The sequence below is a fragment of the Caloenas nicobarica genome, chromosome 22 (genome assembly GCF_036013445.1).
Source record: "Caloenas nicobarica isolate bCalNic1 chromosome 22, bCalNic1.hap1, whole genome shotgun sequence".
In the NCBI taxonomy this organism is placed as follows: domain Eukaryota; kingdom Metazoa; phylum Chordata; class Aves; order Columbiformes; family Columbidae; genus Caloenas; species Caloenas nicobarica.
The window spans coordinates 632442-653117 of record NC_088266.1 but is presented as its reverse complement, the minus strand read 5'-3'; the positions used below and the strand labels follow the sequence as shown (position 1 = coordinate 653117).

General features: G+C 54.8%; 3 protein-coding genes across 3 annotated transcripts; all 3 read left to right on the top strand.

Moving 5' to 3' along the window:
• The first annotated feature begins 9385 nt into the window (after positions 1-9385).
• Positions 9386-11542, top strand: C1QA (complement C1q A chain). The gene is made up of 3 exons (XM_065650129.1): positions 9386-9448; positions 10229-10399; positions 10536-11542. Exons 2-3 carry the CDS (start codon positions 10237-10239, stop codon positions 11099-11101), a joined length of 729 nt encoding a protein of 242 aa, XP_065506201.1. The 5' UTR covers positions 9386-9448; positions 10229-10236; the 3' UTR covers positions 11102-11542.
• A 1170-nt stretch (positions 11543-12712) lies between these two features.
• On the top strand, positions 12713-14822 carry LOC135997467 (complement C1q subcomponent subunit C-like). The gene is made up of 3 exons (XM_065650081.1): positions 12713-12798; positions 13452-13638; positions 13872-14822. Exons 2-3 carry the CDS (start codon positions 13461-13463, stop codon positions 14426-14428), a joined length of 735 nt encoding a protein of 244 aa, XP_065506153.1. The 5' UTR covers positions 12713-12798; positions 13452-13460; the 3' UTR covers positions 14429-14822.
• A 1835-nt stretch (positions 14823-16657) lies between these two features.
• C1QB (complement C1q B chain) lies at positions 16658-19956 on the top strand. Its single transcript, XM_065650099.1, has 3 exons — positions 16658-16828; positions 17998-18157; positions 19244-19956. The coding sequence occupies exons 1-3, from the start codon at positions 16658-16660 to the stop codon at positions 19816-19818; spliced, it is 906 nt and encodes a 301-aa protein (XP_065506171.1). The 3' UTR covers positions 19819-19956.
• The last annotated feature ends 720 nt before the right edge of the window (positions 19957-20676 follow it).

Sequence of the window (20676 nt, the reverse complement as noted above, 5' to 3'; positions counted from 1 at the left end):
TGCCTCGGAGATACCAGAAACACAGGAGCCCTTGACAATACAGCTCTAGGGGCTTGGAGATAAATATTGCCAAGCAGGTTTGATTAGAAATTAAGCAGCATCCAAAGCAAAGTGTGGTGTTTAATAAAGGGTGAGGAGATGCAGCGCATCCCAAGGGCCAGGCTGACAGCTCTGCAGCCCTGAGGACTGAGGAGTGGCACAAGGAAGGGTCTCCGTCCCTGAGCACAGCCCCGGACACACAGGGCATACAGAAGGTCATAGCTGCTGCTCAGCCTATGTCTAGACCTCAGAGGCACAGGGGAAATGAGTGACATCTATGTTCCATGTCCCTGAGTTTCCCAGAAATTTAGAAATGCTCCTCAGTGTCACCTTGGGGGTGTTGGTGTAGTCCCTGCTCTGCCCCAAACCCATTCCAGACCTCCAAATCAGGCCTGTCTTAAAATCCACTACTGATTTTTTATTCTCATCCTCACCTTCTGATGTCCAAACTAACAGCAACCTTTTGATAATATTTTTGGGCTCTTCCATCAACAGATGGGCAAAAATATACTCGTTTTAGGTGGAAAATGAGTTTTACACTTAATCTCATGACTTGAGGAAGTGGGGCTTTAAAATATACAGCCTTATCAAAGGACCTGAAAGAAAGAGAATATCCTTTCCTGATTCCCCTCCAAGAGAAAGGCATGGCCAGACAGGGAACAATGATTTTGCTGTTGAGTAGCCAGGTGTCAATGGAAAGTCAAGCAGATATCATCGGAAGGCTGCAGACAGCAGTCTCTCACCTCTAGATCCAAACCACAAAGTAACTGGGATGCTGAAAGAGAGACTTCGCGTGTCACGCACGGAGCTAGCGAGATCCCAGAGGAGCAGGAGGATGCTCAGCTCCTGGAAGAACAACATCATAGGCTGACTCTCTTGGTTTTCTCTCCAAAAAGGGGATTTTTCTCTCCCTGTCCATATATCCAGCAGATGCAGCACTCAGGGTCTGCAGCAGAGTCCGTAACCACAGCAGACACAAGTGCAGGTGGTTCCTACACTCATTCCCAAAATCTTCATCATGAAATTGTTGTTTTCAGTATTTGTTGTTAGTGAGAAATACGTTACGCTGTATGCAACAGCTGGGAGAGGTGAGGCTTCTGTAGCTCCATGTCCCCAGGTCCAACCAGTAGTAAGGCTGAAGATGTGTGTTCCCAGCAGGCACACACACGCAAAGCACACATGTACTTCACATTATATGTCTATGTATTTTTATACCTATATATCTGGCCAGCCAGACAGGTCACAGACAAACACTCAGAGCACCGACATGAACATTAACAGCACCAAAAGCCTCATCCTGCTCCCCTTCCTGGCTGAGCAAGGTGGAGGTCCACTAGTGAGAAGGTATGTATCTGTCCTCCATATATATATATACATACACATACGTAAAATGTGGATCCCTCCAGTAGCTAGGCTCAGACACCTAGTTTGCCCGTAATAAATACAAAAAAGCCCTTTCCCTGCATGATGGGTCTCACATCCCTAGGTAGCAACCCCCTCAGTCCAAAAGGTGACCTGGGGAGCTGCTCCCAGTGACTCATGGTGGTGGGTTCCACACCTCACACTGGGGCTGATAGCTCTGCTGGGACAGCCCTGGGGGGCCTGGACAAAGTGGTTGTTCTTCAGGGGTCTGTAATCTGAGTTCCCGCCTGCCTCTATCTGTGTCTCTGTGATCCTCTGGGCTTGTGGAGATTGGCCTTTGATGGGCTGATGGTTCTCCTGTGATGAGTCTGGGAGTAGCCTCAGGGTGTTGTTTGGGCTCCCTCTCCTGCCACTGTCTCTTTGTACTCCTTTGTGGGTGTGCAGATGAGCTTTAATCATGTACTCTTATCTCTGAGTGTGACAGATACCTCTCTCTTAACCCGGCTGGTAGCCAGGAGTGTAGGAAGGACCACCTTGGCAGAGCCCTTCCAGCAGGCAGGGTGCAGGCAGGGTGCAGGTCCGGGGTGCAGGCAGGTGACATCTCCAAGTTCAGGCTCAGCAGCAGGATTTTGGCAGTGCAGGCAGGTCCTTTCCCCTGTTTAATTCATGTTTCCATGAGCAATTGCACAGCTGTGTGTGTACATCTACTGGGAGGTCTTTCCTCAGTGTCTCAGCACTGGGAAATACTCTTGGTGCCATGTCCAGCAGGATGGAACACAACATGCTTTGTGCCCCGTGGGCTGTCTAAGCCCTGCGTGGGTGTGGATGGTGCTTTGCAGGGGCCTGAAGGGCAATTACTTGCTCAGTTTGCCCAGCTCTTCCCTCCAGTGGTCTGCAAAGCCTGTTTCCCACCAGCCCCAGCTATTGGCAGTCACTGCTACTCTGGCTGCACACACAGGGACACACAGAGTTTAAATTCAGGGAATATGTCCTGTCTAGCACAAGGTATGAATTGTCACTCATTCACTTTCTGATCAAGCACCTAGTTAAACTTTCCAGAAAGGTGACCACCCTGGATCTGAAAGCAGCAGGCAAGGGGGAAGCAGGGAGGGTCAGTGCCCGTGTCCCCACTGCACAGTCAGGGATGCCAAGGGACCAAAGCACGGTGACACAGACAGCCAGCTGCCATCAATCACGGGGCCTCAGCAGAGGCTTCTGAGTGTTTAAATCATTAATTAGGATTAATGAATGGTGCTTTTGCAGTTTATCTAAGTGCATGTTCCGAAACTGAAACCTGGTCATTAATTAGTGAGTAAGACAATTTGGAGGGCTCAGTAAAATCCCCTCTTAAGCCCCAGTGAGGCACATCAGCACGGCTCCAAGTGGAAGGATATGGCCCTACCCAGCAGATGCTACACCTGAGCAGGATAGATGATGCTTGAGAAGAGACACAGCTGCACAGTCCCACCAATATGGGCTTTTAGGGCATTTGGAGGGCCCGTCCAGCTCAGGACTGAGAATCAGAGACACTACCTGCTAATCTTCTCGTACAGCTGTGGCAAATGAGCGGCTCTATTTGGCTTCACCGGATAAATTAATTTGAAAAGCTCGGTGATTAGTGGAAGGATTAGAGCTCCCTAGAAATCCCACTGCCTGCTCTGCCCATCCCGAGGCTCCTGAAACCTCCTCTTGAAGACTAATGTGGACACATCTGTCCCATTACAGTATGACTCTGAACTGGAAATAAAAACCTGCAGCCTGTGTAACGTGAAATGCCACATGAAGCTCTGCTGTAAAATCCGACATGTGCCATCTTGTGCTCTTCCTCATGTAGGACATCTGTGTTCACCAGACTCAGATCCAGAGGACCAGGACTCACTGTCCAGAGGCAGCCGCCCACCATGTTTTGTTCCTCCAGTGCCAAGTGTGGTCCTCCAGGGACCTCCTGGGTGAACATCTCTGGTGACAGGCACAGGACCACACTCCTCTTCTGCCCCCTAGAGCAAACTTGCCCCTGGTTTTGGAGTTTGGAGATAAATTTCAGGGCATGACTTATGGCCACTCACTAGAGTGTTTGAGAAAATAGCATTACAGAATTACCTTCTCCACAGTGCAATAAAACAGATACATTGGCAGTAAATTGCATCAATTACATGGAACTCAGGAATTAATTAGAAGCTGGGAATCTTCACATCCCTCAGTGCAGCTCTGAAATTAAGAGTCCAAATGAAGAATAACTTCCAGGGCAGGGAGTCGGTGCAGGGGCTGGCACAAGATTGCCCCCCACACAGAGACTCGCCGAGGACTGCAATTGCCTCTTAGATGTTGATCGATTTGCTTTTGAGTTGGCAGCAAGGACATGGGTTTGACCTCTGCCTGTGGAGAGGAGGGAGAAGAAGGAGTGGTGCCTGTGGGAGAGGATCCCGAGCAGTTAATGCCATTCCAAGTGGAAAAGTGTCCACTGGAGCTGATGAGAGGCTGACTACTGGGTGGAAAACGATGGAGGTGGTTGAGGAGGGTGAACTCAGGAAGCACAGCAGAAGCAGAGAGATTAGGGTCTGCCCATGGAGGATAACGAGCTGTTGAGTTAATGAAAACACCTGAAAGGATGCTGCATGTGTGTCGACCACGAACTGCTGAGGATACGGGTGCTGCTGCCCTCTGTCTGCCCAGAGAACCAGAGCCCTGACAGCCACTGAAATCAAAGCCTTCTGCTGCCGAAGAGCTCAAGTACAGGCCAGAAGGGACAAGGAGGCATCGTGACCTCCAGCCTACTTCAGGCTGAATACATCCTCACCTTGAAAAAGTCAGGCCTGGCTCTGCACAGCACTGCTGCAGCTTGGCGGGGACATTCCTGGGCAAATCCACTCAGCCAGGGTTGGCTGATGGTGCCTGCAAGGCACTCGCCGGGGTCCCATCGGCCAGAAGCAAAGACAATCAAAGCCTCTGAAGCAGCAATCAGACGCCCTCCAAATTGAGCGGACGTGAGAAGTGAGTTTGCAACTTGGGATCGATCTGGCAGCCAAGGTCAGTTAGAGGGAAGCCAAGCTCCCGGAGAAGCCCCTGTGGAAAGCGAGTTGTAATAGAAATAGGTTGTAATAGTCTCCAGCCAGCATGGACCTCCAGCTGTCGCTGACCCAGTTAACACTAACTCTCGCCTGCAGGAAACCTCCACTCCATTTTCAAGATGTTATGTCAGGGAAACCAGACCATGGCATGGAGAGCAGCCTGGGAAGGGCAAGCGGTGCTCTGGCAGCTGTCAGGACCTGACAGTGCACAGGGTGCAGGAAAGGTCTGTGCTGGTCATCTCAGCCCAGTGGAAAACACAATGTTACTGCAGATGAGTGCACAGCGGTCCCCACGCCGCTGGGATGAGCACATCCCTGTCTGGTAAAGTGATTCATGATAGTCTTGCCATGGCCTCACAGCCCCAAAGAATTCAAACTTTGCATACCCAGGACTGAGAAGTCAAAACACAAAGCCCAGAGGCAAAGACTTTGTGCCTGCCCGCCAATATGACCATCACTTTGGGTCTGGAAGGGAATCTCATGCTGTCCAGGGTGCCTCTCAGAGCCTCATCTCCTGAGCCCATAGCATAAAGTCAACGGGTGAAGGAAGGACCAGGATTTGTCTATTTTTCAGTTCACTTTCAGTTTTCAAGCCATCATTTAAACCCTTGAGGATGTTTAGGAGATGCTGTGGACTCTCTCCTCTCAGCCTACAAGAAGCACCAACTTTGACACATGGGTGAAGAGGCTGTGGACTCACTGCCCTGAGTAGGGAAAGGGCTGGGGTGGGGAGTGGTGGACACCAGACTAAATGTGATGCACAGCGATGCCAGCCATGCCTGGCGCACCCCGGTGCTGCAGAGCAGGGACTCCTATTGCCTCGGGGCTCCTGACGTGTTGTCAGCATAGCTCTGGGCACCCTGCTCTGATCCCGTCTTATTTATGGCACATCCTTCCTGTCTTTTCCCTGCTATTATTGCCTGAAATGTTGTAATTTAGATTCCGGCTGTGTTTGATTGCAAACTCTCTCAATCTACAAATTTCAGTGACAAGCACTAGAGCAGCTCATTTACATGCCAGAGTGATCAGTCCGGAACTGCTCATTACACAAGTGAATAAATAAATAATGGATACATTAAAGAATGGGAAACAATCAGCTAAATTAACCAATAGATGTTGAATAACAAGCCCTGACATCCTTAACAGAGAACAAGAAGAGAAGGGATGGGACAAGCTTCTCCAGCATTGCCCAGGGCTGCTAAGCACTCATATATCTCCTCTCATCCCATGAGCCAATAGTGATGTTCATCAATGCCAGGAGACAGTAAGCAAGGGCTAGAGTGTGAAATCCTGGCTTTTAAACACCATACCTGTCTGTGCTGCTCCCACCTGTTCTGTGTAAGCATCTATCATAGGAATAACACATACTCTGGGACAGCAATTAAAACACTTTAGACATGAGAGGCAAATGGCCTTGCAGCCTGATTTTCAGCTATCATATCAGGAAATCCTCCCAGGGCACCTGGACCATCCCAGCTCCTTGTTTCATTGACTGAAACACGGGAGACTTCAGAGTTCATGCAAACACTGCCTCATCGTGCAGGAAGTTTATGAAGTGTTGCACATTTTTGGACAGGCCAGCTCAACAGCAGCAAAACTTGCCAGTGAAACAGGCTCGGTTATTTGTGCACCATTAAGCCACCAGTGACTGCGGAAGGAGGGATGCCCTGAGCTGTCCTGACTTCCCAGTGGGTGTGGGTGGCAGACTGGGGTGCAGAGGTGCATGCAGTACCTGCCAGTACTGCCGATCTCCCACCACCTGCCTTTGTTGCTGTCACCTGGACAGTGACAAGTGAGTGCCAGCTACCTGATTTATCCTCCTCTGGCAGCTCCTGCCTGTCACCGCTCTGCACCCTGGGGGATCCCAGCAGGGAAGCATCTCTCCCTGTTGTCTGCTGTCAGGCAGCTCGTCTGTGCTTGCAGGCACTGGGGACACAAGGAGGAGGTTTTGCAGGAGCCACTTTTCGTCCATGAAGGGCTGAAAGGATGCACTGGCACCAACCTATCTTGCCCGGCACCACCAGGCAGGAGGGCAGCAAGGAGGTGAAGGACCTGCCCCATGGCCCATCCTGAAAGGAGGAGGAGGAGGGTTGCTCAGGGTAAATCCATCTGGAGCAAGGCTGGTCCTGGGTCTGCAGCAGAGCCAGGAGGTCACGATGGGTGACCTAAATGATGTGGATTCTCACCAGAGTGGTAGGGTTACCCCAGACCCAGGGCTGCCATCTTTGGGGCTGGATTTGGAGCTGTCTGGGGCTCTGCAGAACACCTACATTCTCTGGCCACTCCAGCATACACCTGCCTTCTCCTCTGCCTTGGGCTCGGCCCCATTTCATGACATCTGTGGGTCTCCTCCGTTGTCCTTGCCCCTTCTCCATTCTGGACCCTGCCAGTGATGGTGCTGGACCTATATCAGCAGGGGTAACCTGCCAGGGCATCGCAACCCTGTGTTCTTCCGCCACAGCTTGGCCCTCACCGAGGGAAAATCACTTCTCCCCTTGTTGCAGGGGGTGCTGAATGACTCCCAGCGTGGGGGTTTGGTGGCAGGGCTGTTTGCGAGAGGGAGCTGGGTTGTTCTGGTCCCCAACGTGTGACTGCTGGGTGCTGAGGCAGCGATGCTCCTGTGCTTGCTCTGCAGCTGGACATCCTGCGGTGTGGCCTCTGGGGCCACCGGGCTGCCCAGGGGCTTGCCCGCCCCGCTCAGGTTTTGGAAGAGGAAGGGGAGCCCTGACAGGCAGGTGCCACCAGGCATGGCTGAGGCAGCACCGCCACCTCGTGGCATGTCACCTCGTGGCATGTCACCTCGCTGCCGGCCACACGGGCGCCTCACCCTGTCCCTCAGCTGCCACCCGCTCCAGAGACACCCCGATGGGAAGGGGAGCGAGGACAGCGCCAGGCTGGGGGTATTTTTGTGCTGGCAGCCCCTGGGATGAAGCTGTGCAGTGCTCACCCACGGCTCCCCGCAGCCAGCCGTGCTCCAAAGCCACACATGTCCCAGCTACAGGGCAGGAGGAGGAGGAGGAGATGCTCAGAGGATGGGAGAGGAAGGCTTTACTTGAATGCAGTAACACTGAAAGTCAAGTGATCGGGGCTAAATACCACTCAGGAGTCTGCAGGACCTGGAAGAAGTGCTGCTGAACTAACACCAGCTTCCAGGAGATGCTGGAAAATTGTCAACAGCCCCCCGTAATTCAGCATTTAAATGGGGTTAAGGGGACGGTCAGGGACAAAGGACACAGCAGCACCAGGACACAGCCATCAATCAATGCTGGATGAAATGATAGAGTGGTCTCATTTTGGCTGTATATTAAGAAAGGGCAATAGGGCAGAAATACAATTCTTGTCCAGAAATACTGTTTTGTGGAAGGTAGGTCTTTTCAAACTTACTTGTCATCTTTTCTTGACATTATTACAGGTCTGGTTGACAGAGGAACTCTGCTCATAGAATGAAATTGCATTTCTTTTGGCCATCTGATTTATTATGGGGTGACATTTCGATTAAAAATGTGTATTATATTGCATTAAGAGGGCACATATTCAGTGAATTAAAGATCAGCTCAGTGACAGATCTCCAAAGGTAATTATTAATGGAGATGCACTGATGAATGAAGTTTTGTCTGGCAAGGGTCTCTGGGGCTGATTTTTGGTTTCACACTAGTTGTTCCCTTTTTCAGCTGTTTTAGAAACAATGCAACAGCTTCCCTGGGAGTGCTGGAGGCAGTGGGTGGGGAGAACGGAGGCTTTGCCAGCTCCCCTAGCCTTGGGACCAGCCTGACCCCAGGGCCGCACACTGTCCTCTTTCCTTGAACGTCCTCCCCTGAGCTCCAGCTGCTGCTGCCTTTGCTTCAGGCACCCCAACGCTGCTTTCTCATGCAGGTCAGCGCTGCTGCCACAGGACTCCTGAAAGGAGATTCCAGGTGGTTCTAGACCAGAAAGCGCCTCCAATCCACCCACTGCGCTTTCCAGTGGGGTGGCCCAGCTGGTGCCCAGGGTCCCAAGGATGTTCACCTGCTGGTGTCATTGTGACACATCTCGTCCCTCTGCTCCCTGCTGTAGTGGGGCTTGGATAACAGTGGTGGTTTTGGGCTCTTTGTGGGCTCTCTTTGTGAGCTGAATGTGTGTCCCTGGGCACCTTCTCTGGTCTCCGTGCTGTAAGGCATTGGCTTTTTCTTTTTGCAAGTCTGGGTCAGGCCACACGCAGCTCCTGAGTTTGCTGAGAACTGCCTGGTACAGGGCATAGCCACGCAAAAAGCACCAGGAACAACCTAGGAACAACCAGGAACAACATCTTCGCATGCTCTACCACAGAAACGAGGTCCCTAGACCACTGAAGAGAGGCCAGTGGGAAGATGTCTCATCAAGGATGCTTGAGACCCCGTTGAGCCACACAGACACTAATGGTCCCTTTGCTGGAGCTCTGCTCCATCAGAGTGCAGCACCAAGGTGGGCATCTGGAGGGGTCAGCACCCTGCAGCAGCAATGGCAAGGCTGGGTATTAGTGACAGCCACGCTCTGCTCATCACCCAGTCCAGGAGCCATCCAGAGTGAGCCCTGGGCCCTGCCAAGCATCCCTTGGATGGCCATGCCACCCACTGCTCACATCACCTGTCCCCTCCTGCAGTGACAGAGCTGGGACACGCTTTTGGACACCCTCCAATTTTGTGTCACTTTGTGCCCAGTCGCCACTGGCAGGGACTGTGCTGCTGGGCCAGGTTGGGAACCCTGTAGTCCTGCACTTCTGCTGACCAGGCTGTTCCCTCACTGTGACCAGCACAGCCAGGGTCCAGCATGGAAAGGGGAACAAGTTTCTTTCTCAGAAAGAGAAAGTAAAACTTAGAACTTCTCTTTTCCAACCAGGCAAACCACTGTGCAAGCAAGTACATGCCCCCCGCCCTGCTCCTCTTCCTCCCTGCTCCCAGGAAAGTATTTCCAGCAAACAGAACTACTGCTCAGACCTGTCTGTCTTCACCTCCAGCAAGGAGGTAAGTCACCCCAAATATCCAGTGACACTTGTGTCCTCTGCCACCACTCCCCAGTCCTCCCTCCCTGTCCCCCTCCATTCTCTCCCCACATGGGCTTAAAGCAGGAAAAGGGGGAGAAGATGATGGGCGGGAGGAGGAGGCTTCAGGAATCTGTCCTTGCTGGCTGTGGACGCCACTGGGCTCTGCAGTCTTGTCCTGGGCTCAGCGTCCCAGATTTTGGGGTAAGTCTGTATGCCCAGGACCTCCCTCCTCTTTCCCAGCTCCGTGTATTGGAGATCTGCATCCCTTTTGCCTGTTTATCCCTTTCCTCTCTATCCCTCCTCTGTTGTGTCTCTTTCGCACTCCTTCCTCACTTGTGCTCTCCATTCCATGGGATCACTGCCTGTTCATCAGTGCTTGCTCCCCCAACACTGGCAGAAGCATCCTCTGTGTGCATCTGATGCATGACCACCCATTCCCAGAACACTCACCAAGTGGTTTGTGCCACACTCCATATCCTGGGCTCTCCCACTCCACAGCCCTACCACGGGTGCATGTCAGAGGTTTTCAGTAACAGTGATGATTTCAGCTCATGCAATGAAACAGCCTCAAAATCCTTCTGTGAAGTTGTTTTCACCATTGCATGTGGTGTATGTCTGCCTGTGTTGGACAAAACATGGGTGCTGTGGTAGATCGATACATGCATCTGGTGAGAGCGCTGGCGTGTCTGTGTCCAAGGTGCAGCTGTGCATTTGCTGTGTGCTTGCCTCCTCTCCAATTCCCCCACTCCTGTGCTTGCAGGCAGCAGGATGCAGCCCGTGCTTTGGCTGGTGACCAGCACCCTGGCAGCAGTGCTAGGCATGGCGCAGCCGCAGGAGAGCGTGTGTCGGGCACCAGATGGCCAGAACGGCTTCCCGGGAGTCCCTGGCCTCGATGGGAGGCCGGGGCAGAAGGGTGACGTGGGAGAGCCAGGTAAGGGGGAGCCAGGGGTGTGCAGTGCGGGTGACCTGGGAGCCTCCGGCTCTTGGTAGGAGCATCACGGGCTGTGGGAGCAGCTTGGGAGATGCCAGACGCGCATGAACTTCTCCTTCTCACCTTCTCTTCCCAGGGAAATCAGCACAGAGGACGGGCATCCGGGGATTCAAAGGGGATGAAGGTGAGCCAGGGATTCCTGGCTTACCAGGGAAACAGGGCTACCAGGGCCCACACGGCCCCCCCGGGATCCCAGGACTGCCAGGGCTGAAAGGGCTCCAGGGCAAAGCTGCCAACATCCTGGGGCAGCCACGTCCTGCCTTCTCTGCTTCACGGAGGTCCCCACCATCCGTGGGCAGGACGGTGGTGTTTGACAACATCATCACCAACCAGGAGAGCTCCTACAGTCCCCAGACCGGGGAGTTCACCTGCCGCGTCCCCGGGCTCTACTACTTTGCCTTCCAGGTGGTCTCCAGTGGGGACCTCTGCCTGAGCATCACCAAGAACAGGGAGAACGTGGTCAAGTTCTGCGACCACAATAGCCGCAACATCCTGCAGGTGAACTCGGGCAGCAGCGTCCTCAGCCTGGCTGTGGGCGACCAGGTCTCTGTGAGCACCAACTCTCCCAGGAGCAGCATCTACAGTGGCTCTGAGGCAGACAGCGTCTTCAGCGGCTTCATGCTCTTCCCACAGAAGGGCTGAGTGACTACCAGTCCAGACCTGTTTAGCACCAGAGCATTGCAGTGTGCGTGTCTGCATGTATTTTCCCCTTGTGGGTGTGTGGGATGGTTTAGTATCACAGCAAACTAGGATGGTCCCAAACTGAGCCACCAGACAGGTCCTGTGCTTCCACCAATGTCACCAAGTGGCCAGGCTGTTGGTCACCACTGCAGCAGCTGTCTCTGTGCTGAGACCGCCTGCTCCATCCTGCAGGCAGAGCACTCGTGGCCCCAGCAGCCCTTTCTGCTCCTGGGTGCTCAGACCCCACACCAGAGGGGACCAGTTGACACTGGGGCCATTCACCAGCTCTTTGCTCCTGAGTGGGAAATCACTGCATGCTACTGCTTCTGCTACACTAACCACTGCAAATGCTTTTCTGGTGCCGGGTTACTACTGCCTCTCACATCGGAATAAATAAACCCTTCTTCCACTATAACCATTTGTGTTTTCTTTCCTGCTCATGAATCCTCCCCAAACCATCAGTGTCCTGGGCCCCTTCTCAAGCTGCCCAGGGAGAGAAGTCATCCCAACTTCCCCCTGGCCAAGCACAGATCCCAAGTGCAAAGGCAGGAGGACAGGAGGGAACTGAGTGCAGAAGCAGCGCTGGCATTTACAGGAACACGAAATTTCTGGGACTGGCCTGTGTGTGTCCTTTTGTTGATGAATCCAATCTTACTGTCCTGCACCAGGGTAAAAACAGGCAGCAGATCATGCTCCTCAACCACATGGTCTTCTGTTGGTACCCAAACTCACCCAGGAAGGGGAAAGGCGTCTGGGGTCCTCCAGCCTTTCAGCAAGGAGGGACAGGGACATCAGGGTGACCGATGGGGTTGCAGGGTGATGGTGGTGGAGTTGTGAGGTGAAATGCTTCTCCCTTTGGGTTGGGGTGAGACAGGTGAGCAGCACAGCAGGCTGGGCAGATGTCAGGTAACCAGAAAGCATCAGGGAAGCCACACAGGTGTCATACCCTGGGACTGCTACTTGGAGGGACTTCTCCACAAATGCTGGGCAGTCAAATGTCTCCATTCCTGGTGCAGTGAGGAGGAGGCCAGGTCACCTGTGAGGAGCAACACCCTGACCAGGGATACTGGGGCCCCAGCATATCCAGCACCCAGCAGAGCTGGTGGAGCACAGGACAAGGTGCAGACAGGACGGCCAGCCTGCAGGTCAGAAACCCTCAAGCAGAGATGCCTTTCAGTCCCATCTCCTATGAATGCAGCATCTCCTGTCAGAGCCAGGCAAAGACCTTGCACCTTTACACTGATGGCTCTGGCTCCATGGACCTGGCATCTGTTCCCCGTCCACTCACTGGCCTTCTGCTCAGAAACAAGCTTAGGCTGGGTGAAAGGCAAGCGATTTGCAGAGTTTTTCCCCTTGGTGGCTGGAGAGTTTGTGACACATCTTTTGCCAGCAGCTTATCTCATCTCTGTCCTTCCAGACCCTGCTGCTCTGGTGGCATCAGTGCAGTCTCACTGGACAGAAAAGTGCTTCCTTAGAGGAAACAGCCAGGCAAGAGGATGTGAAACTCAGCTGGGGGTCAACTGGACATTCTGGGTCCCCAAGGGCTCTTTCCTAACTCTGTGACTTCCTCCAGGAGGTTGTCACGGAGTGTCATCCACACCATGCTGTGACAGCAGGCAGTGGCCACAGCAGCCAGAAGCTCAGCAGCTCAACCAGAGGTAAGAGGTGCTGCAAGATCCGTCTCTTTGGGGTGAGCTGTATGGGGGCAGGGGCACGGCAGAGTGCTGGGCTATGTGAGAGGAGGAGGAGGAGAAAAAGGTACTGCCAGGCTGCACACATGTCATTGGGGCTTGTGCACGCTTGTCCTTGCTGGGGGAAGACCCAGTCCCCTGGGCCAGGCACTGTCCTGGGAGATCCCCAGCTGATGAGGGCTTGATCCTGATGGGCAGAGCCAGGAAAGTCAGGCTGCTGCTGGAGGAGGGGGGAGATCGTCTGGGTCCAGCTGCAGTGCAGCATGGTGCAACTGTCTGCAGTGGTGTGTGCATCTCAGGGGGTTTGGGACACTGGGCCAGGAGGGCTTGGGCCTGGCCATGGGTACTGCAAGGCCTCATGACTCCATCCAAGTCCAGCTGCCCTTGTGCCATCAGAGGCTGGCCTGGGAGTGGTGATGAGCCCAAGGTCCATCTCCACATATCTGCCTTCCCAGTGCCTGGCAATTGGTATGGCGGGGACCCTGAGGGCACAGCCATTGCAGCCAGGTGCTCCTGCAGCAGTCAGCCTCATAGCACAGTACCTCCTTTGCCCCATGGTATGGAAGCCACCCTGCTGTGGCCCCTCACTCTATCACTTTCTTTCCGTTGTCACGCTCCAGAACACCAAAATGGGACAGAGCTTCTGGGAGCAGCTCTGTCTGGCCCTTGCCCTCCTCCTGAATCTGGGGTCTGCTGTGGCTGGAGATGCCCCTCACAGCTGCTATGGGATTCCAGGCCTGCCCGGCATGCCGGGTGCGCCAGGCAAGGATGGCCGGAATGGGCTGAAGGGAGCCAAAGGCGAGCCAGGTGAGTGAGCAAGGAGGACAGGCACACGGGCTGTTGAAGGGGGGTACTGAGTACTCCGTGGCCAACTGCCTTGGTTTGCAGGCCATGGAGAGCATCCTCTGCAGACAGGGCAGGAGGAGAAGAGGCTGGAGAGAGGCAACAAGCCTCTCCTGCCTGAGGGAAGGGTCTGGAGGAGCCTCTTCCCACATCCTGCCATTGACGCTGACTCCCTTTCACTCTCCACCACCCCACAGGCATCTCAGCCGCTCCTGCAACACAAGGTCCCAAGGGCAAGAAAGGGGAACAGGGCAGCCCTGGTGTGCCAGGCAAGGCTGGCCTCATTGGTCCCCCTGGTCCCCCTGGACAGCCTGGGGTCATGGGCCTGCCCGGAGAGCCAGGCGTGCCAGGCGTCTACAAACAGAAGCACCAGTCAGCATTTTCAGTGACGAGGCAGACCATCCAGCCCCCCCCGAAAGACGTCCCCGTGGTGTTCAATCACGTCATCACAAACACTAATGATGACTATGACACCACCACAGGCAAGTTCACCTGCAGGATTCCCGGTCTCTACTACTTCGTCTTCCACACCTCACAGAATGCCAACCTCTGCGTCATCCTGTACAAGAACAAGAGCAAGATGGCCAGCTTCTGTGACCACAAGACCAACACCATGCAGGTCAGCTCTGGTGGGATCCTCCTCCACCTGGTTGCTGGGGATGAAGTCTGGCTAGCAGTGAACGAGCACAATGGCATGGTGGGCACCGGCAACTCTGACAGCATCTTCTCAGGGTTCCTGCTCTTCCCGGACTAGAGCCCATCCCAGCACGCCAACCTCTTTGCCCTGCCCTGCAAACGCTGCTGCTCACTGCCAGGCTGTTGCTGATGCTCCAGGTTTCTCTGCTGGGTGGGAACCCCTCGCAAGGGGTCAGCCTCAGCTGCCAGGCACAACCCCCTGGCCAGGGGACTGCGCGCAGGCAGCTGCTGAATGGGGGGAACAGGCAGAATTGGGTGCAGATGCACCCAGAGTGATGGTGCCAACCCACCAGGGTCCCGCTGGCACTGCCATGTGCATCCACTCTGATAACCCCACATCACCATCTGCTGCTGGAGCCAGAGGTCTATGTCTCTCCCTCCCCACCTGGGTTGCTCCAGGGACAGCCAGGTGTCCTGGAGCAGGCTTGCAGCAGCACCTTTGCTATGACCCAGCTGTGGAAAGTGTCAATAAAACCTTCCCTAATGTGCCTGGCTGAGTGTGTTTTTTCCTCCATGACTAGCCTTTCTGCAGGAGGAGCCCACGTGTGGCTGGCTGGGTGCGGTGTTCACATGTGCATGTGTGTGTGCACAGCTTCTGGACATCTACATAGCATCAGAATGTCCCCAAACCCTCTTTGGCCCAGCTGTGCTCAGCACCAGTGAGCACCGTTCCCAATCCTGGCTTTGCCCAGTTGGGTATGACCTCCAGCTGCACTGACTGCAGGAAGGGGACGGTTCCTATACCCATGCACACAGCCCTCACTTAGGGGGGATCAAGCCTCTTCTCCAAGCAAGGAGATACTCCCTTTCTCATCCAGGGGGATAGGATTCAATTGCAGAGGGCCACGGACCATGCAGCAAACCTCCTAGATATGCCTCTGGTACCTGCAACATCCCCAGGAACCAGCCTCACCAGGGACATGGCAGGGAAAGCACTGGCTTCCCAGAGCAAGATCAAAGGAGCTCATGGCTGTGGAGGTTACAGAGTCCACCAAAAGCCATTGGAGATTCCTCCTGGTGGCACACATCGTACTGTGGAAATAGACATTGTCTTCCCTGAGCATCCTGTGATCCACCTCTGCAAGACATCAGTAGAAAGCAGGAGTGGAAATGTTTCTACCACAGGGTGGAACCATTTCATAGAATCATCATAGAATCATAGAATAGTTTGGGTTGGAAGAGACCTTCCCAACCCACCCAGTGCCACCCCTGCCATGAGCAGGGACATCTGCACCAGCTCAGGTTGCTCAGAGCCCCGTCCAGCCTGGCCTGGGATGTCTCCAGGGATGGGGCATCCACCACCTCTCTGGGCAACCTGGGCCAGGCTCTCACCACCCTCAGGGGCAACAATTCCTTCCTCATGTCTGGCCTGAATCTCCCACCTTTGGTTTAAAACCATCACCCCTTGTCCTATCGCAACAGGTTCTGCTCAGAAGTCTGTCCCTGTCTTTATTCTCAGCCCCTTTTAAGTACAAAAAGGCCACACTAAGGTCTCCCTGGAGCTTCTCTTCTCCAGCTGAACAGCCAACTCTCCCAGCCTGTCCTCCCAGCAGAGCTGGTCCAGCCTCGGGTCATTTCTGGGGCTCCTCTGGCCCCTCTCCAGCAGGTCCATGTGTATCCTGTGCTGAGGACCCAGAGCTGGACCAGCACTGCAGGGGTTCTCACCAGAGCGGAGCAGAGGGGCAGAATCCCCCCCAAACCTGCTGCCCACAGGGCTGGGGATGCAGCCCAGGGCACCACTGGCTTCTGGGCTGCCAGCGCACATGGCCGGGTCATGTCCAGTCTTTCATCCCCCAGCATCCCCAAGTCCTTCTTCACAGGGCTGCTCTCCATCCCTCCATCCCCAGCCTCTGCTGATACTGGGGGTTGCCCCAACCCAGGTGCAGGACCTTGCACTTGGCCTCGTTGAACTTTGTGAGCTTCGCACTTCCCATCCACAGCATTTTGGAGAGCTTGGGGAACAGATTTAAGGTGATGGATGCTGAGACCCTGTAGCATCCTCTGGGCCTGCCAGTACCTCCCAGCAGAGCTGTGTATGTACAGAGAAGCCTGAAGGATGTTAGCTAAGGGCATGCTCATTTCTGCAGGCCTGAGGGGTTACCCCAAACTTGTCTAGAGCTCATGGCAGTGTTCCCCAAAGCAAGCACATCAAAGCAAGACCTGGGGACCCTGCAGGGCAGAGCAGATATCCCTCTGTTTCCTGGCACCAGAGTTGTGTGTCTGAGGGGCCTCAGAGTGTCATTTGGGGACAGAATGTCTTGCTGAGCTGACAACATTCATGAGGGATATGAAAGTGCTGCTGAAGAAAGGGCAGGAGCTAAAGATAAAAAAGGGATGTGGCCCAGATCCTTTCACAGCAGCCCTTGCAGCAAACTTCTGCTTCCCACCATGGTCATTTCATGGCAGGACACTGGTGTGTCCTGCTCCATCTCCCAGTCCGTGCAACAAGGTGTTCAAGGTAAGAGCAAGCAAGGCTGAGCCCCAGTCCGCCCCTGCAGGCAGGAGCACGTGAGGAACCTGGCAACACCAGGGTGCCGGTCACCTCCTGCATCAGTGGCACTTTGCTGTGTCAGAAGAGAAAGGGTGCTGCTGGGCTGGGGGTGGCGGAGATCCCTGGTGGGACCCCAGAGGAGTGATTGGGGGCTGAGTGCTAGTCTGAAGGGTGTCCTGGAGATGCTTTCCTGCCCCAAGATGCTTTTGTCATCTGCCTGGGCCTGGGCTGGGAGCCTGCAGGTCGGTCCTTGTACCTTCCACACCTGAAATGGAGCTGTTGTGGCTGGAGGATCCAACTTACCGGCCTCTTTTCCTGCTGACAAGAGAGTTTCAGTGCTGGGAGAGTCCGCCTGAGTCCAGAGAGTGTGGCTGGGGTGACTTGATGTCCTGATACAGTCCTCAAATTCCCAGTGTGTACCCCGCATGCACCTGCACCAGGAACTGAGGGAAGGAGCTGAGCTGTGGGATGCAGGGAGGGCAGAAGGAAGATGGGACCCCAGGGACTAGAAGCCCAGATCACCGTCCCAGTATGGCTGGTTAGATACAGAAATGCTTCTGGGATGAAGCAGGCTTGTGGCAGGCCACAACGGGAACCGGCAGGAGTTAGGAGGGCAGGTTTGGAGACTTCTTTGCTATCTGTAAGGACTAAAGCTGTTTCTCGGATATGCTGGTGGAAAGCAGATGATGAAACTGTCTGGCCTGGGGAAGGATTTTACCCTGCAGTTGTGGTCCTAAGATGGGATGGAGAACTTCTCCTCCGAGGGAGCAGTGGGGACTCAGGACAGTAGGGACTTCCAGCACGTCTCTGTGGCAGCAGCGTGGCCAGGCTGGACATCAGACCTCAGGGACAGGCTGACCTGTCCCTAGATGTTCAGGTGGCTGAAGCTCTGGGCACTCGTAAACTGCTAAATTAAGAGTGGGAAGAGACTGACAAGTCCTCCTATGTCCAAAGGGGCTGGTGCCTCCAAGGCCATCAGGTTAACAGATTTGGCTCTGCAGCAGGATGTTTTCTCTCCCTCATGGTATTACCCTGAAGTGCTTTTAATCCTCATCTTCCAGAACAGCACAAAGTGCCTTCACCATCCCTCCATCTGCCCAAGCCAAGCCCCTTGACATCCTTTTGTGCTCCAATAGATGCAGACCTTGTGGGTGGTGCTGATCTGCTTGGCTGGAGGGCACCTTGCAAGTGCCACACTCTGCAAGACCTACGGCCACATCCCGGGCATCCCAGGGTTACCAGGACAGCCGGGCAAGAATGGCAGAGATGGGAACAACGGCCTAAAGGGCGAGCGAGGTAAGTAGGATGCTTCAGGTGGGGAAAATATTGTCTTGTGAATACCAAGAGCAGGAACATCGTAGAATCATAAAATAGTTTGGGTTGGAAGAGACCTCCCCAACCCACCCAGTGCCCCCCCTGCCATGAGCAGGGACATCTGCACCAGCTCAGGTTGCTCAGAGCCCCGTCCAGCCTGGCCTGGGATGTCTCCAGGGATGGTTCATCCACCACCTCTCTGGGCAACCCGGGCCAGGCTCTCTCCACCCTCAGGAGTGACAGTTCCTTCCTGATGTGGCCTGAATCTCGCTCCTTTAGTTTAGAACCATTACACCTTGTCCTATTGCAACAGGTCCTGCTAAAAAGTCTGTCCCCATCTTTCTGTTAAGCACAGAAAGGCCACACTGAGGTCTCCCTGGAGCTTCTCTTCTCCAGCTGAACAGCCCAACTCTCCCAGCCTGTCCTCCCAGCAGAGCTGGTCCAGCCTCGGGTCATTTCTGGGGCTCCTCTGGCCCCTCTACAGCAGGTCCATGTGTGTCCTGTGCTGAGGACCCAGAGCTGGACCAGCACTGCAGGGGTTCTCACCAGAGCGAAGCAGAGGGGCAGAATCCCCTCCCTGCACCTGCTGCCCACAGGGCTGGGGATGCAGCCCAGGGCACCATTGGCTTGTGGGCTGCCAGCGCACATGGTGGCTCACAGCCAATCTTTCATCCTCCAGCGCCCCCGAGTCCTTCTCCGCAGGGCTGCTCTCCATCCCTCCATCCCCAGTCCAGACTGATACCCAGGGTTGACCCAGCCCGTGTGCGGGACCAGGCAGTGCCAGACGTGTGGTCCTGGAACAGCAATCCATTTTCCAACAGTCCATTTAGGGTGTTATCGGGTGGGGGTGATGCTCTGGAACAGGAGAGACTGGACAGACTGGAGAATCCCAAGGAACCTGTGGAGGGAGGGTGCATGAGAGCAAGGGGTGTCACACCTGCCGAATGCGCAGGGGTCTCTGCTGACCTACAGCCCAGCACAGATACTGGCGGTTTCCTTCCCTGTGCCCCCTCTGCAGACATGTGGTGCTTGGCTGTGACCACAATGATTCTTCCTCCTTCTTTCTAGGTCCCCCTGGCCAGGTGGAGCACGAAGAAGACATAGGGGAGAAGGGAGACCCAGGAGTGCCAGGTTACCCTGGGAAGATTGGCCCCAGGGGCCCCCCGGGTTTCAGGGGACCACCAGGTGTCATGGGACCCCCTGGCCCTCCGGGCGACTCTGGTGACTATGACTCCACCCTCAAGTCTGCCTTCTCGGCTGCCAGGACTCTCAGCCCCTACCCACGCCGGGACCAGCCCATCCGCTTTGACCGCATCATCACCAATGAGAAGGGCCACTATGAGAACCGGTATGGCCGCTTCATCTGCCAGGTCCCAGGCATCTACTACTTCACCTACCACGTCACCTCCAGGGCCAACCTGTGCCTCAGCGTGAAAAAGGGCCAGAGTAGAAGCAGGGGCGAGAAGGTGGTGACCTTCTGTGACTATGTGCAGAGCAGCTACCAGGTCACCACCGGTGGCGTGGTCCTCAAGATGGCAGCGAATGAGTCTGTCTGGTTGGAGCCAACAGAGAAGAACTCCATCATGGGGATTGAAGGCTCTGACAGCATCTTCTCTGGCTTCCTGATCTTCCCCGGGGCTTAGTCCACCAGCAGTATCCCTCTGCAGCTCTCCCCTCTGCTGGCTGGCCCTGCATGGCCGAGGACTCCCCAGGAAATGACTCTGCTCCAGATTCAGTGCCCTAAGCCTGTTGCTGCCGGTCTTGTACATTAAATGACAGGTCCTTGTGCTACTGGTCCTTCCTGCACAGGATTTGCCTCCTTCTCCCAATGTAATGCTCAGACACCCAGGGCACTGCCTCCTGCACCTCTGGGTGCATCCTGGGCTCATTAGTATCTTATTATCGCTGATCAGAGCCAGGAGATTCATGCAGCTCCTGCTGCAGCCTGCACTGAGTATCTGCTTCCAGAACCACCCAGAGAAAGTCTCAGCCCAGGGTTAGGGAAACATGGAGAGGAAGCCTGGTCTCTACTGGGACACATGATGTAGCGGGAAAATTGGGGTCATCGGGTACTAGTGGTAGATGGGAAGGTGCTGGAGATGGTGCTGAACTAGAGAGTCCTGAGGCTGGTAAGATCTGGGGACACCAAACTCTCTTATGCTTTTTCTGGGGGAGGGTGGTGGTGACAATGATACCCAGAGAAGCTTGTCAAAACTTGGGACAAGGTGACCCAGGTGTATGTGGGGAAGCCAGAGCTTGATGCCAGGATGGGAGAGGTGTGGGGCACATGGTTACCCCCTGCGCCAGCTGGGCAGGGTCCAGAGCAGCCCCGTAACCCCAGCAGAGGATCAACACCTGCAAGTCCTACAGCGCACCCTGGCCCCCCTGGAGAGCCAAGGACCTCCAGATGAAGACCCCAGGGATGTCCCCATCCCCGGGGCAAGTGACACTCCAGAATTGTACCTGAGTGGGGGTTTTACCTACAGCCCCAGCCCAGCCAC

Excerpts from the sequence above, each read along its gene's own strand:
- C1QA (XM_065650129.1), top strand. The coding sequence starts at position 10,237 with ATGCAGCCCGTGCTTTGGCTGGTGACCAGCACCCTGGCAGCAGTGCTA. Across the intron at positions 10,400-10,535 it reads GGGTGACGTGGGAGAGCCAG|GGAAATCAGCACAGAGGACG; the intron begins GTAAGGGGGAGC and ends TTCTCTTCCCAG.
- LOC135997467 (XM_065650081.1), top strand. The coding sequence starts at position 13,461 with ATGGGACAGAGCTTCTGGGAGCAGCTCTGTCTGGCCCTTGCCCTCCTC. Across the intron at positions 13,639-13,871 it reads GGGAGCCAAAGGCGAGCCAG|GCATCTCAGCCGCTCCTGCA; the intron begins GTGAGTGAGCAA and ends ACCACCCCACAG.
- C1QB (XM_065650099.1), top strand. The coding sequence starts at position 16,658 with ATGAAAGTGCTGCTGAAGAAAGGGCAGGAGCTAAAGATAAAAAAGGGA. Across the intron at positions 16,829-17,997 it reads CGTGCAACAAGGTGTTCAAG|ATGCAGACCTTGTGGGTGGT; the intron begins GTAAGAGCAAGC and ends GTGCTCCAATAG. Across the intron at positions 18,158-19,243 it reads CGGCCTAAAGGGCGAGCGAG|GTCCCCCTGGCCAGGTGGAG; the intron begins GTAAGTAGGATG and ends CCTTCTTTCTAG.